Below are 14326 nucleotides of genomic sequence, written 5' to 3' on the forward strand. Positions count from 1 at the left end.
ATAAAAATTCATTTTTCGGATGTTATATATTTGTGTTTCGGTATATACGTCTTTTATGCGCATTTTTCAATTTCTACCGAAAAGTAATGTGTTTTTTTTTTTACTAATTTCATTGGTAATACTGTACGTATCTTTCCGCGGAACATTTGAGTAAAACAATTGAGACAACCCGGAGCTCTTTTCGAGGCGTACCCGGAAGATAACGCGCTCTTTACGTTGGAGGGAGATTTGAGAAGCGCATGGAGGACGGCCTTTTTTTCTCTTATCTGTTTTTTTACAAATATTATTTACGACCAGAATGGAGTCAGAGAACGACATAAAAACGACACCCAGAGGTTTTCACTGTGTCTTGTGCAAAGTCAACTTGCCAAACCGTAAGTAACGTCACTTGGCTTTGTAATACCTTTTTCATTTGTACTGTATGTAGCATGAATGTTAACCAGTATTTTATACAATGTGATGATATGCTCATGTAAGTAAAGAAAAGTGTATAATTCGGTTTACAACCATAATAAAGTCATTGGTAATTAGAAGTTAACGGTGGTTGTAATTCACTTCTACAACCTTAATAAAACTAGCGGTGAAATGAATTCTCTGAGCATTATTTTAGCGGTTGTGACTTTAATTAGTGTGTTATGGCCAGTGAATGCAATCTGTATATTGTTCATTATTCCTGCCGTAGAACCAAGTGTGGATCAGCATATCAAAGGACGGAAACACCAGACATTGAACAATGTGCGAACCACCAGGAAGACCCAGGAGGAGCACAGCGTTTTTGTCAGCGGCATCAAACCTGACATCTCTCACACTGATCTGACTGAGTATTTTCAACAATTTGGCCCAGTCTCGGATGTCATCATGGACAAAGACAAGGTCAGATGATGTTATATGCTCGGTTCTTTGGGTTTGTGTTTGCTCATTATGGGTTTCTTTCTCTACAGGGCGTGTTTGCCATTGTGCAGTTCAGTGAGACGGAGAGCATTCAAGCAGCCTTGGCCTGTGTAGAGCACCGAATGAAAGGCCTGAATCTGCGTGTCAAGCCCAGAGAGAAGAAGGACTTCAAGTACATTCCCAAAAAGAAGAACGACTTGGAGAACCTCCAGCAAGTTCTGGACCGCCTAAAACCCCAACTGTGTCAGCTTTCCTCTGTAAGTCGTTTTACAACAGGGTTAGGGGTGGCGCGCAGACCTCACAGCTACGAGACCAGGGTTCGATTCCACCCTCGGCCATCTCTGTGTGGAGTTAGCATGTTCTCCCCGTGCATGCGTGGGTTTTCTCCGGGTACTCCGGTTTCCTCCCACATTCCAAAATCATGCTAGGTTAATTGGCCACTCCAAATTGTCCATAGGTATGAATGTGAGTGTGAATGGTCGTTTGTCTATATGTGCCCTGTGATTGGCTGGCCACCAGTCCAGGGTGTACCCCGCCTCTCGCCCCGAAGACAGCTGGGATAGGCTCCAGCACCCCCGCGACCATTGTGAGGATTACCGGTAGAAAATGAATGAATGAATGTCTCTTATCAGGGCTCTACATTAAAAAACAAAATGACTTGCCCATAGGGAATCCTTAAGGTGAGAACTACTTGCCCGAACTTGCCCCATGTAAAATGAAAAGACTGCCATAATGATATCATGTCATTTTTTGTGGCATCACATGAGAATCTCAAATAAATAAAATAATATAATAAATAATACCTTACACATGGTAGTCATAGTAAGCAGTGATATTTATAAGTTGTGCACCACAATGAAACATTATTGAATAGACACATTTGAGTACTAGTAAAGTGTTTTTAATCCAGAAAAAAATGCTCAATGGTCAAACAATAATTTGTGAAGCAAAGGTGAGAAAAATACACAGAGAAATGGAAGCGCTAGATTTTGTAGCTTGTGCAAAATCAGCACTTGGTATTGGATCTAATGGGTGGTGTTTCATTGTGACCACTTCAAATTGTCACAGCAATGTGATTCACTCACCTGTGCCGTCATTTGATTTGCTGCCGCTAATAAAATACTTGTTTAGGAGGCACTGCTTCATCACTTTTTGCTGTTTTCCTTCACAAGTTGTTGAAGAATTAGACGATGTTGGCAGGGACGCCATGATGGATGTTTTCGTAGTCAAACGATCGCTGATTGGTTGATCGCGAACAACGGGTGTGGGTAAAACGCGGATTGTGGATTACGGACCGCGGTCTAAATAAACGATTCTGATTGGTCCATTTAAAGATTTGCAAGGATTGCTTTGCAAATTACCACCGGAATTACGCAGTCCGTGTTTTACCAACACCCAACAAGAACCGCTTTAAAAAAAACTCTTGGCAGTACGGCATGCCAAAGTGCACTTGCCCCACGGGAATATCACTGATTGGATTTACTTGCCCCAATTTTGTTTTAACTTGCCCCGGGCCATCGGTACATCGTTATTGTCGAGCCCTGCTTATTATGTCTACCATGTTGGGCAATTAAGTGTAAAAGTGACTATAGGGTTGTTACTTCATGTCTAGAGGGCTCTAATGGTGTTAAAAAAAACATATTTCCAAGTTTAAATGATCTCGTACTGCACAATAGTGATGGTTTGTTTACACATGATCCGGCTCTTAGAAGTGATCTAGCCACCGTTTTTTTTCTCATTTGTTTTTCTGTCAAAACCGCACGTGAAAGGTCATGTGGTTCCGTATGTGTCAACACTGAAGAAGGGGGGGCGGAGGGGTTACAGTGTACACTGTACAGGCTGCTAAGGTGAGGAAAACGAGGAGCAGGAAACAAAAGCTGAGATAGATATGTACATTTCTGGTTCTATGGTTAGCATCATATTTTTTCTCAGTGCCTTTGCTGATACCTTTGCATGTGGGCGTCACAGAAAAGCAAACTTGTGGAGTTAAACTTATATATAAATAATATATAAATAAAGCAACAGTGTTGTTTGGCATGTGTTCTTCTTTCAGGTGAATACTCAGATGCAGTTCGTTATGGAGCGTTTCCAGCTTGGAGAAAATGAACAGAAATCCCGCAGCTTGTTGGTGCTACTCTTGCAGGAGGTCTTTGTGGAGTTTTTTCCAGGTGAACACAAACGGATACACGCACGTAAGCGTGCAACACAACCAAACTCACTGAATCATGTTTTGGATCCGTCACAGACAGCCAAATTCTGCCATTTGGCTCATCCGTTAACACATTTGGCATCCATTCCTGCGACCTGGACCTGTTTCTAGACTTGGAGAACACCAAGGTTTTCCAGGCCCGAGCCAAGTGTCCCTCAGAGCAGGTCTGACATCCATGTCAATACATTTAGTTAAGAGATACAGATGACGGTAGTTTTCCTTTCTTCTCAGGCAACTGAGGCCATGTCAGATGACGGCCGCTCCGAGGACTCCATCCTGTCTGATATCGACCTGTCCACTGCTTCTCCCGCCGAGGTTCTGGACCTCGTGGCGGCCATCCTGAGAAGGTGTGTGCCCAGCGTGCACAAAGTCCATGTGGTCAGCAGCGCTCGTCTCCCAGTGGTGAAGTTCCATCACCGTGAGCTCAACCTGCAGGGAGACATCACCATCAACAACAGGTCAGGATTGATTTCTTTAGCTGTGGTTATTTTTTTTAAATTATTGCTATTTATGAGGCGGCACGGTGGTCTAGGGGTTAGCGCACAGACCTCACAGCTAGGAGATCAGGGTTCAATTCCACCCTCGGGCATCTCTGTGTGGAGTTTGCATGTTCTCCCCGTGCATGCGTGGGTTTTCTCCGGGTACTCCGGTTTCCTCCCACATTCCAAAAACATGCTAGGTTAATTAGCGACTCCAAATTGTCCATAGGTATGAATGTGAGTGTGAATGGTTGTTTGTCTATATGTGCCCTGTGATTGGCTGGCGACCAGTCTAGGGTGTACCCCGCCTTACGCCCGAAGACAGCTGGGATAGGCTCCAGCACCCCCCGTGACCCTCGTGAGGAAAAAGCGGTAGAAAATGAATGAATGAATGCTATTTATGAATATTATGTGCTATGTTTTTACATTTTTGATCTGATTCCCATTAGACTCGCGGTAAGGAACACCCGTTTCCTCCAGCTCTGCTCCGGTACAGAAGACAGACTGAGGCCTCTAGTGTACACCATCCGCTACTGGGCCAAACAGAAACAACTCGCAGGTAAAATATATCATTTAATTGGATACTAGAATTTTTTGTGAGCTTGTTGTTTCATATTTTGACCAGCAGATGTCAGCAGAACCTCACTTCTCTTTTGATATGATTATATTTGGTCCACATTTCAAGTACATGCTATGTTGATATATAGTATAATATATAATAGTGTTCACTATTAATTCAATAAAATGGTGCTTAACTGAAGAGCATGATAATAATGAACTCATAATAAATCTTTTGAATAATAACATCCGAGGGCTATGCCTCTCGATAAGAGTTTCTCAATGATGGTTATACAGAAATCAGTGCTCTCTAATTAAAAATTCTGTCTTGTTTGAAAAAAAAAACACAAAGTGGCCGTAATGACCTCTTTGTGTGGCATAGCTGGAAAAAAAATGGTCATTTGGCATCGGCCTTGCTCTTATCCCACTTTCAGGCTGTCATATACGCAGCGGTGTGTTAATTTGTGCTATAACACAAAGGTAACCCCAGTGGCGCCGGCCCACTGCTGAACAACTACGCTTTAACGCTGCTCGTCGTCTTTTTCCTGCAAAACTGTGAGCCTCCCGTTCTCCCCACGGTGGACCAGCTCAAAGACTTGGCCTGTAAGTGCAGCATCTCTCCTACACTCTGCTGCTAAATAGCGACCCTGTTTAATCCTAATAATGCTACAAAACTGATTGCAGATTAGATTCAACAAAGTAGTTAGGGTGTCTATGTAAACAGTAGACTGCTAATATACTACATTTATTAAGATATAGCCAAATAGACACATTTTTTATTGTTCGTGTTAATTTTGCTCATGGTGTTGATTGGATTGTGTCTTACACTCGTACCTTTTGCTACCAACGTTGTAGGTGAAGAAGAGGAGTGCGTGATTGAAGGTTGGAACTGCACCTTCCCCAGTCAACCCATTGCTGTGCCACCGAGCGGAAACACACAAGATTTATGTAAGTCATACAAAGAATGCGTTTACTAGACAAACCAACCCACGATGTGGTCCATAAATGGCCCGTGGGCCACACTTTAGACATCACTGGTTGACATATCGGGGTGGGGGGGGATGCTTTCATCCATTCTTAATGTGAATTCTGTCCTGCTGTCTCCATCTAGGCACTCTGCTCGCTGCTTTCTTCTCCTTCTATGCCAAGTTTGATTTTGCCAGCAGTGTCATATCTCTAAGGGGGGGGCATGCACTCCCAATTACAGATTTCCTCTGCCAGAGGGAAAAAACAGAGGCCACAGATGAGCAGAAACCCAGCAAGCCCAATCAAAGTGGACCAAAACTTGGACCCCTCAACATTTTGGACCCTTTTGAGCTTTCTCACAACGTAGCAGGCAACCTGAACGAGCGCTCTCAGAGATGTTTCCAGAAGGAGTGTCAGGAGGCTGAGAAGTACTGCAGGAGCCTGCAGTACCTGCGCAAGTCCACCAAGGGGAAGTCCTGGGGGCTGGTGCGCTTGTTCACCCCGCACGGCGCCACACAGACCAAACCAGAGGAGCTGACCATCAGCATTCCTTTCAAATCGGCTGCGCTCCCGGCGGCCCTCCGCAGTCGGCTGCACACGGCAGGAGATGGTTTCCGTCTGCTGTGGTTTGAGAAGGTGTGCACCTGTGTGGAACGAGTGTTTCGGAGCATTCTCCGATGTCACCTTGCTTCTTCCATGGATTTCGCCCTCGCAAAGGAGTCGGCTGCGGATTTATCTGCCGAAATGGAAACCAGCGCATCCTCCCTCAACACGTCGGCCAACGACAGCCATGACAGTGTCGAGTCCACCGAGGGCACAGCTGCCGCTGGCATCAAGCGACGACTGTCTTCTGGCAGCGATGCTTCGGTTTCCCCTCAAGGCAAAAAGCCACGGATATCCAAAAGGGGCAAATGTGAGCCCCCCCATTGGCTGTGGGTGCAGAAACACCTTGTGTGGGCCGGCAGGAGGAAAGTGAGACGTGAACTCATCAAGGAGACGGACTCCAGGCCCGAGGGCAGCTGCATGGAGATGGAGTCCCAGGTCACGGCGCACATCATCCAGAAGGAACCGGAGCTGAAGAACCCGCTGGAGTTCAAGGTTCAGCCCCAGATGGTGGGGGGCACCGAAAGCATGAAGGCGGTGTTGAGGTTGGAACCATGCTGCGACACAGCTGGAGTCTTTCAAGACTTTTTTCATTTCCTGGAAGCTTTCCTCCCCAAGATGGTGGAGACACTGCTGGAGAAAGAAGAGGATGGAACCTAAAACAGGCCACCGTTTCGATTTAAAGATGTCTTTGTTTTGAGTCCGCATGAAAGAAAGAAAGAGTGAAAGAACCGTCCAGAGGAGCAGGAGCTGCTGAGGCTTTGTATTGACCAGCCAGTTAGCTTAGCCAGGATATTTTAGTTGATCATTTATTGTTTGAGGTTAGCCAACTATTATGTTTAAGACGTGGCTTGATTTTTAGTACATTTATGTTGAAGGAATCAGTGATGCTCTTATGGACAAATCATGTGATTCGGTCATCAAAAATAATTAATAAATATTTAAAAAAAAATGTTACTAGTCGTTGTATTTTCAACGGTCGACATGGCAGCCGATGACTCTTTTTTTATCCAATCAGCTGTCTGCTCATGCAACACAGACAAATGACAGCAATTACTCACTCAGACAGACGCTTTTATTGCAGCCGGTCAGGCCGCAGGTGAGGGATGCTCGATGCTCAGTGCTCCACTGTGCTGATTAACGTCATTCATCTCCCCTTTTTACGTAGACGAAGCAGGATAATTGGACTTCTGTTCCTATTAAGTACACTCGTTTGTGCTTAATTGGATCTGTGATGAAGAAAACTAATACTACAATAACAAAGTCAATACAGGAGACCTTCCAAAAAAAAAAAATTGAATCTTCCGGGTCCGGAAGCAGCAAAACAGCCCCAGACCATGATACTACCACCACCATATTTTACTGTCGGCATTTCTTTTACGCTAAATGCACTTCAACATTTGTCTCGTCAGACCACAGAGTATTTTCCCAAAGTTCTTGGGAATCATCAAGTGTGGCATCATGTACAAAAACATGTACAAATTGTAATCACCATCCATGGGTCCACCAGGGTCGCGGGAGGTTAGCTAATGTCTTCAAGATATTTACATCAAAATCATCTATTTATAAAATGGATTTAGGCATTTTAGCCTAAAAATAATATATTTTGAAATAAACAAAAGACTAAGATCACTTAAAACAACAAAGTTGCCTTTTACTCACTATCTGAACAACACTTTTTGGACATTGGCTTTGTAAGTCTTCAGGAGGTTTGCCACCAGCCGCTTATAATTATTTGCCTTGTAGCTTCCAAGCAACTTTATTTCTGCTACCATTAATTTGTACTTCTGACTTGTTTGGGTAAGTAAAGCTTATTCTGATAATTAATGTACGTATATACCGTATAATAAATGGTGTTATTAGACAAAGAATGGCTGCTAGTCTGTTGCATTTGGAAAGTTCCATCACATAAAATTACAACTTTTTTTTTTCCCAAATATAAATATTGTTTCCGGTTTCCCTTCATAAAACCAAGTTTGTCATTTCTCTGTTGATATTCTCCTTGTAGCAAGTGTCACTTTTAAACATCCGCTTTCCCCTGCGTTATCCTTCCGGCTACTTTGATATTACCTTTCCGTTTCTTTAAAGCCACTATTGATGTATGAGCACAGTCTCGCACCTCTGAGCCACAGAATCAAAGTGATTGATACCAAATTATGAATGTTTGCTTCCAGGTGTCCCAAAAACAAGGAAGCGGACTCAGGAAGCGATGTTCATCTAAGCACAGTTTGGTTGTCAATTGTAAATTGATGACCAAGTTGTGATGCATGTATTCTACTAATTAACAGAATCAAACTGGAAAGAAGAAATCAGTTTGTTTACGTTGTGACGTTGATGCCTGCTAATGGGTAACATTGGTCAAGTGTTGCAGATCGAGAGACCCATGATGGTAGTAGGGTTATGGCGCATAACAAACACGGGTGCATTTTATTGTTGACATTTTGAATGCACATAGATACCTTGACAAGATCCTGCGAGGGGGGGCATGTTGCAAGGATCTGTACACAATCCCTTGATGGTGAAAACGTGGGTTCCTGCAAACGGTAGTCTCATCAGGTACTGACTGGTTTATTCAGGTATTGATGATCCAGCGTCTGGTATACTATATCGGGGGTTTGGTATCTTGCTCAAGTACGCTTTGACAGGACAACAGGGGAACAGTCACTTCCTGATTCATGAACAGACTCTTGTAGCGAAGTCCCCAAATCAAATCATCAACCTTTTTCCTGGTCACCGGCGCCATCCATCAGAGTTACCTGAAGCTGCCGGCTCACTCATAAAAGCGAAGCTATTGTGGCGCTGATGCTGTAATTGGCCCACTCTGCGTGCTCTCCCCAGAACAGATAAATGGTTCTTAGCGAGGAGCAGGCTTTGAGTAGAGGCTGGTCCTCTTGGGACGGGAGAATCGCATGAGACGCTGCTGTTTTGGAAAACACATGACGTGTACGTTGTATGTCCATGCCAGTAAATAGTCAGCGTCCGGGGGTTTGGGGGGGTTGACTAGCTTGGCCGCCAGCGGTCGCTCCACAGACACTCGGTGGAGCCATTTCCAGCACATGCAGTATATGGTCATGAATTATCCTCAGTCTCCTGCTTTGTTTTGCGCTGACCTGAGCAAACAGCACAAGCAGCACTTAGTTCACGTTAGCGACTCCCTGACTGAGATAAATCTAAATGAAAATGCATCATCATTTCCCCCGTTCTGTGCTTTTGACAGGAAGGAATCAGGCTCTCCCGCAGGAGATTGCTCTTACTGTGCACCATGCATGTGTGTTTAATCTCTTGCTTGTGTTTGAACTGGGCACCGGTGTGTGTCATGCAAATAGATGATTCTGCTGTGGAACTCTGTAGAACGTGGTCAGGGTGGTACAGCGGCAAAAAGTTGGTGAAGTAAAGTTCTCCCATTAGGATCTCACGCACGTCTCCATAGGAGGGCTTTAACTGAGCGCTAGCAGCCTGTGAAAGGATATCCTCTTCTCTTATCTGGAGCTGCTCACATACAAACACCGTGGACAGATAATGACTTTGTCCTGTGCACATCATTGTCTCTTGTCATTGACTTTTATAGCCCGGTAGAGTCAACGCCGAGATTACTCAGGTAGAATTAACAAAATGTTCCGGAAAAGCCACCGTTAGCTGCTGGAAACTGCAAACCGACTGAAAAATAAATTAAATTAAATTAAAAATAAAAAAAAACATGTATGGTCATATCACCTCATACTTCGGTACGTGACAAAAAAATAATTAAAAATAAAAAAAACATGTATGGTCATATCACCTCATACTTCGGTACGTGACAAAAATAAAATAAAAAATAAATAAAATTAAAGTAAAAATTAAAAAAACATGTATGGTCATATCACCTCGTACTTCGGTATGTGACAAAAATAAAATAAAATAAAAATAAAATAAAAAAATAAAAAAAACATATGGTCATATCACCTCGTACTTCGGTACGTGACAAAAATAAAATTAAAAAAATATATAATAGGAAAGCAGGAAGTGAACAAATGTAACAGTTACTGATTGTAAAAGTACCAGATGGAGGGGTAGGATTTAATAAGCTTTGCTTCTTCCTACTCCTTTTGGACATGTGGAACTGGGAACTGATTATGGGATGCATTCAATTGTAATCTGATGCATGTTCAAATGAAATAAATTCATTACCAATTACCGTATTTTCTGGACTATAAGTCACTCCGGAATATAAGGCCAAAAATGCATAATTATGTAGAAAAAAAACATACATAAGTCGCACTGGATTAGTATAAGTATAAATTTTTTGCGGGTAATTTATTTTCCAAACTACTTGACCAAAACAGACATTACGTCCTCTTGGAAGGCAAGCTCTAAGGAACAGCCAACCTATGAAAAAAAGTGTGACTTACAGTCCGGAAAATACGGTATTTATTTATTACTTTTTGAACTCATCATTTTATTTTTAGATCCCATTTTGCCGGCCATTAAGAAAACAATATAAAAAAAACATATTTTGAATGAATGATGGTGCAATAATTGCTGAGAGATGGTCAGAGCAATCAATGTAATCTTCCAATCCACTTCCAGCCTTTTACGGCAGGCTCGTATACACTTTGAACTGCTTGTTTATTGCCATGCAGGAGGTCCACAGAGGATGTCAGTGGGGATTTATGCCCAAATCAAGTTGTGTTTTTGACAAGAGCTTGGGGACGAGCAAATGAAAAACCACCATTCTATAAACAGCTCATGACTGGAGCAGTCCCGACGTCCCGGGGGGGGGCCCTACTAGGGCAACATATGTCCTGGTGTACATATCTTACAATCATAGACCCCCTTGCCTGAGCCAGCATCTCTCACCTTGCACGCCTGCTCAAGCATAAATGTATCATTTAAAACACTATTTATAAACCTCATATACATACGTAGATGTATTTTTTACAAAATACATAATTAAGGATACTATATAGGAAATAAATTAAAGGCTGAGCAAGTAAATATAAGGAGCTACACAATTTTACAGAATTAAAGTTGTAATATTATAATAAACAAGATCTCATATCTTATCAAAATTCACTTAAATAATTTTAATATAATTTTTACCCCCTCCAAATACATAATCAGCTCAGTAGTACACTGAAAAAAAGCTTTGTTGAATGAATGTAGTTTTGTGGTGCACAAAATAATTTCATCTGAAACTAGATATTTTGATTATGTTGACTGAACTAATAATTTATATTTTATTTATTATTTATTTATATTTATTATAATATTTATTATTTATTTATATTTATTATAATATTTATTATTTGTTTATATTTATTATTATATTTATTATTTGTTTTATTTTTATTTAGAAATCATAAACTTATTTATTTATATTTATTATTATATTTATTATTTATTTATATTTATTATTTATTATTATATTTATTATTTATTTTATTTTTATTTATAAATCATAAACTCAACTATTTTGAGTAGATTTGACTCATTTTTCTGTTTAGTAAATCAAATTAAACCGTTTTAAATGTACAGTACAAATAGTAAAGAGCAGAAAAGTATAATGGAACGAGAAATACATCATACTACTAATACTTTCACAAAAGTATTTCTTCTTAAAATATAAAGTCTTAACACCGTTTGCTTGTAAAGCAACGTCCTATTAAAAATAAATAAGTGGTATAGCATGCCGAACAAATAAACTCCCCAAAAACGTCACCAAGTGATTAAGCAATAAAAATGGAAGGCAAATAAAAAAAGGCTAGCTGTGCATCTCTATCTCACATCCTTGACGCAAACATACGAACACACACCTTCCAAAGATAAGTGTCGGGACTGCAGGCGTCATAACGTGAACAGCAGACCGTGACGATCCAAGATCAACTGGAGCTTCTGCAACGGTCATAAAAAGTCACGGCTTAGTTCGGCACCTGAGAGGCATCTTCTGTGTGCAATGTAGCGGTCATGGAAGTAGCGGCCAAGTCTTTGGTTCTATGGCAACATATTAGTGTCAATACCAGACAAATTTCATTTCATTACCTAAAGTGCTTTATGTATCTTAACGTTGACCTGTGCAGCTTTGACGCTAAATTAAAGCTATTATCACCATCTAAATAACACAGGAAGCATAGAGAGGACTGATTAATGGTTACAACAAATGAGGTCATCCTTCAACACAAGAAACATCATATTTTACTCACATGTTGCCCTTTGTTTAGTGCCTCAAATATAGAAATACGTGTAACATTTTAGATGCCCTTTGCATACAAAGTCCTGATTAATGTGCAGAATAGACTTGAGTCAATAAAACAATCAGACGGCCCTGATTACAACAATCTACCTGGAAATGAATCCTATTTATCTTGATCGTGTACATTTATATACTGTGTATACATAATCCTTAAGATACCTGGAAGAACATTTTGTGCTGTTCATATTTTGGAACGTTCAAGATCATTTTGGTTGTATTGAATAAATACTGCTTGAATTTTTTTATTGTCATCTCATTGACAATAAATTGTTTATAAGTATAAATGTGAATAATAGTTTGTCTATATGTGCTGGTGACCAGTCCAGTGTGTACCCCGCCTCTCGCACAAAGTCAGCTGGGATAGGTTCCAGCATCCCCTGATGAGGATAAGGGTCATAAAAACGGATGGATAATATCAATATTAGCTCAGTAGTTCATTCAATCATTCATTTTATCCTCATGAGGATCGGGGGGGGGGGTGCTGGAGCCTATCCCAGCTGTCTAGGGTACACCCTGGACTGGTGGCCAGCCAATCACAGGGCACATATAGACAAACAACCATTCACACTCACATTCATACCTATGGACAATTTGGAGTGGCTAATTAACCTAGCATGTTTTTGGAATGTGGGAGGAAACCGGAGTACCCGGAGAAAACCCACGCAAACTCCACACAGAGATGGAATTGAACTCAGGTCTCGTAGCTGTGTGACCTGTGCACTAACCACTCGACCACCGTGCAGCCTGCTCAGTAGTTATTCCTATAAATTCGTAATGGCGTTTTTTTTTTTTTCTGGATCTAGCGCATAGCTTTTGGAATTAGTTGGCACGTTCCAGATTCCACAGCTATTTATTTATTATTATTTATTTATTATTATAATTTATATTATTTATTTATTGTTATTTTGTAGAACCTTCTGCAAACTCGTCCTATATTTTTTTCCCAAGTGCTCGACCATTTTTTGCCCAAAACGGTTTTATCTGGCAATGTTAAAGAATTCTTTAAAAAAATTCCTGGATCCAGGCAGTGATCCGGATCACCCCCAAAATTAATCTATTCTTCCATAATCCCATTTCTTACCGTTTTTGAAAATTTCCTTGAAATCCATTCAGAACTTTTCAGGTTTTTGAACACAAACAAACCAAAAAAACATAACTTTGTTTGTGGTAATGATATTGGTCTTTAAAATTATTTAAAAAAATAGAATTAGTATTTGATATTTTATGTTTTTAAGTGACAAATGATTTTTTTTCAAAGCTCCGTGCATGTGTCAGCTGTGACGCATGACCTCTAAGTAGAAAGTGAGAGGTGTGGTTTGGTGTTACCCAACACACCTCATGTATGCATCCCTCACTATAAAAGCCAAGCCAGCGAGAGGAGAGGAGAGGAGCAAGTCAAGGCACCATCAGCATCACCCGACAATCTGCACCAGGAGACTTGGAAAAAAGTACGTTTTCTTCTCCCTTTTGGCAACTTTGCTTCCATGAAGTTGTGCTGTATGTCGGCTTGCATGATGTGGAAGTTGAATGTATGGATGCCGTGTTTGTTCCTCCTCAGGCGACCATGCTGAGATTGTGCATGATGCTCACCACGCCCCTCTTCTGCTTGTTGGTGTTTTGGAGCACCTTCGCCGATGCTTACCCACCAAAACCGGAGAGCCCCGGGAGCAACGCTTCCCCGGAGGACTGGGCCAAGTACCACGCTGCTGTCAGGCATTATGTCAACCTCATCACCAGACAGAGGTGAGGAGTCACTCACTATTCTCAAAACAATCACGTGTTCAATTTCATAAATTGCTTCGGATGAGGAAACTTTCATCCACAACCGGAAGAAGAAAATATAAATCATTCAAATATATAAATGCTTATTTATTTTTAATTCTCACACATTTGGGTTACCTAACAGTCATTTGATTGTTTGGTTTATCAACGTTTCGGTCACTTTTCGGGATAATTGCATCAAATTTGGCCATAATTTGCTTGTTGTTGTTATTTTTATTATTTTTAGAAAATATATAATCACCTTTTTTGCAAGGTATATAGAATATGCCTCCGCTCTTTAACCTTGAGACCGATTTGGACCAATTGACTTCCATTATATCCACAAAATCCTGACATAAATCTGCGGTTCTTATGGCAAAAAACGTGTTAAACATAACAATTTTTTCTTAACTTTATATCTTTATGTCTGAAAATATGATATGGTGAAAGAGAGAACCAAATATAACAGTTTTATTACATTTTTATGACCTTTTCATGAAGGCTATACTCTATGCTATACTCTGCATACCTGCATAAGTAAATCCCTTCTTTTTATTCATGGATTCTTATCAAATGTCATGAGAATTTTTTTCCTAGCATCATGAAAACATGAACCAGATTGACGGATTG

General features: G+C 40.9%; 1 protein-coding gene across 1 annotated transcript; it reads left to right on the plus strand.

Annotated features, from left to right (window-relative positions):
* The first annotated feature begins 176 nt into the window (after window positions 1–176).
* Window positions 177–10856, plus strand: tut1 (terminal uridylyl transferase 1, U6 snRNA-specific). The gene is made up of 10 exons (XM_058061229.1): window positions 177–374; window positions 683–873; window positions 942–1148; window positions 2945–3059; window positions 3137–3264; window positions 3332–3558; window positions 4029–4138; window positions 4618–4740; window positions 4993–5085; window positions 5249–10856. The coding sequence occupies exons 1-10, from the start codon at window positions 299–301 to the stop codon at window positions 6364–6366; spliced, it is 2388 nt and encodes a 795-aa protein (XP_057917212.1). The 5' UTR covers window positions 177–298; the 3' UTR covers window positions 6367–10856.
* Window positions 10857–14326: the final 3470 nt, after the last annotated feature.

The sequence above is a fragment of the Doryrhamphus excisus genome, chromosome 22 (genome assembly GCF_030265055.1).
Source record: "Doryrhamphus excisus isolate RoL2022-K1 chromosome 22, RoL_Dexc_1.0, whole genome shotgun sequence".
NCBI lineage: Eukaryota > Metazoa > Chordata > Actinopteri > Syngnathiformes > Syngnathidae > Doryrhamphus > Doryrhamphus excisus.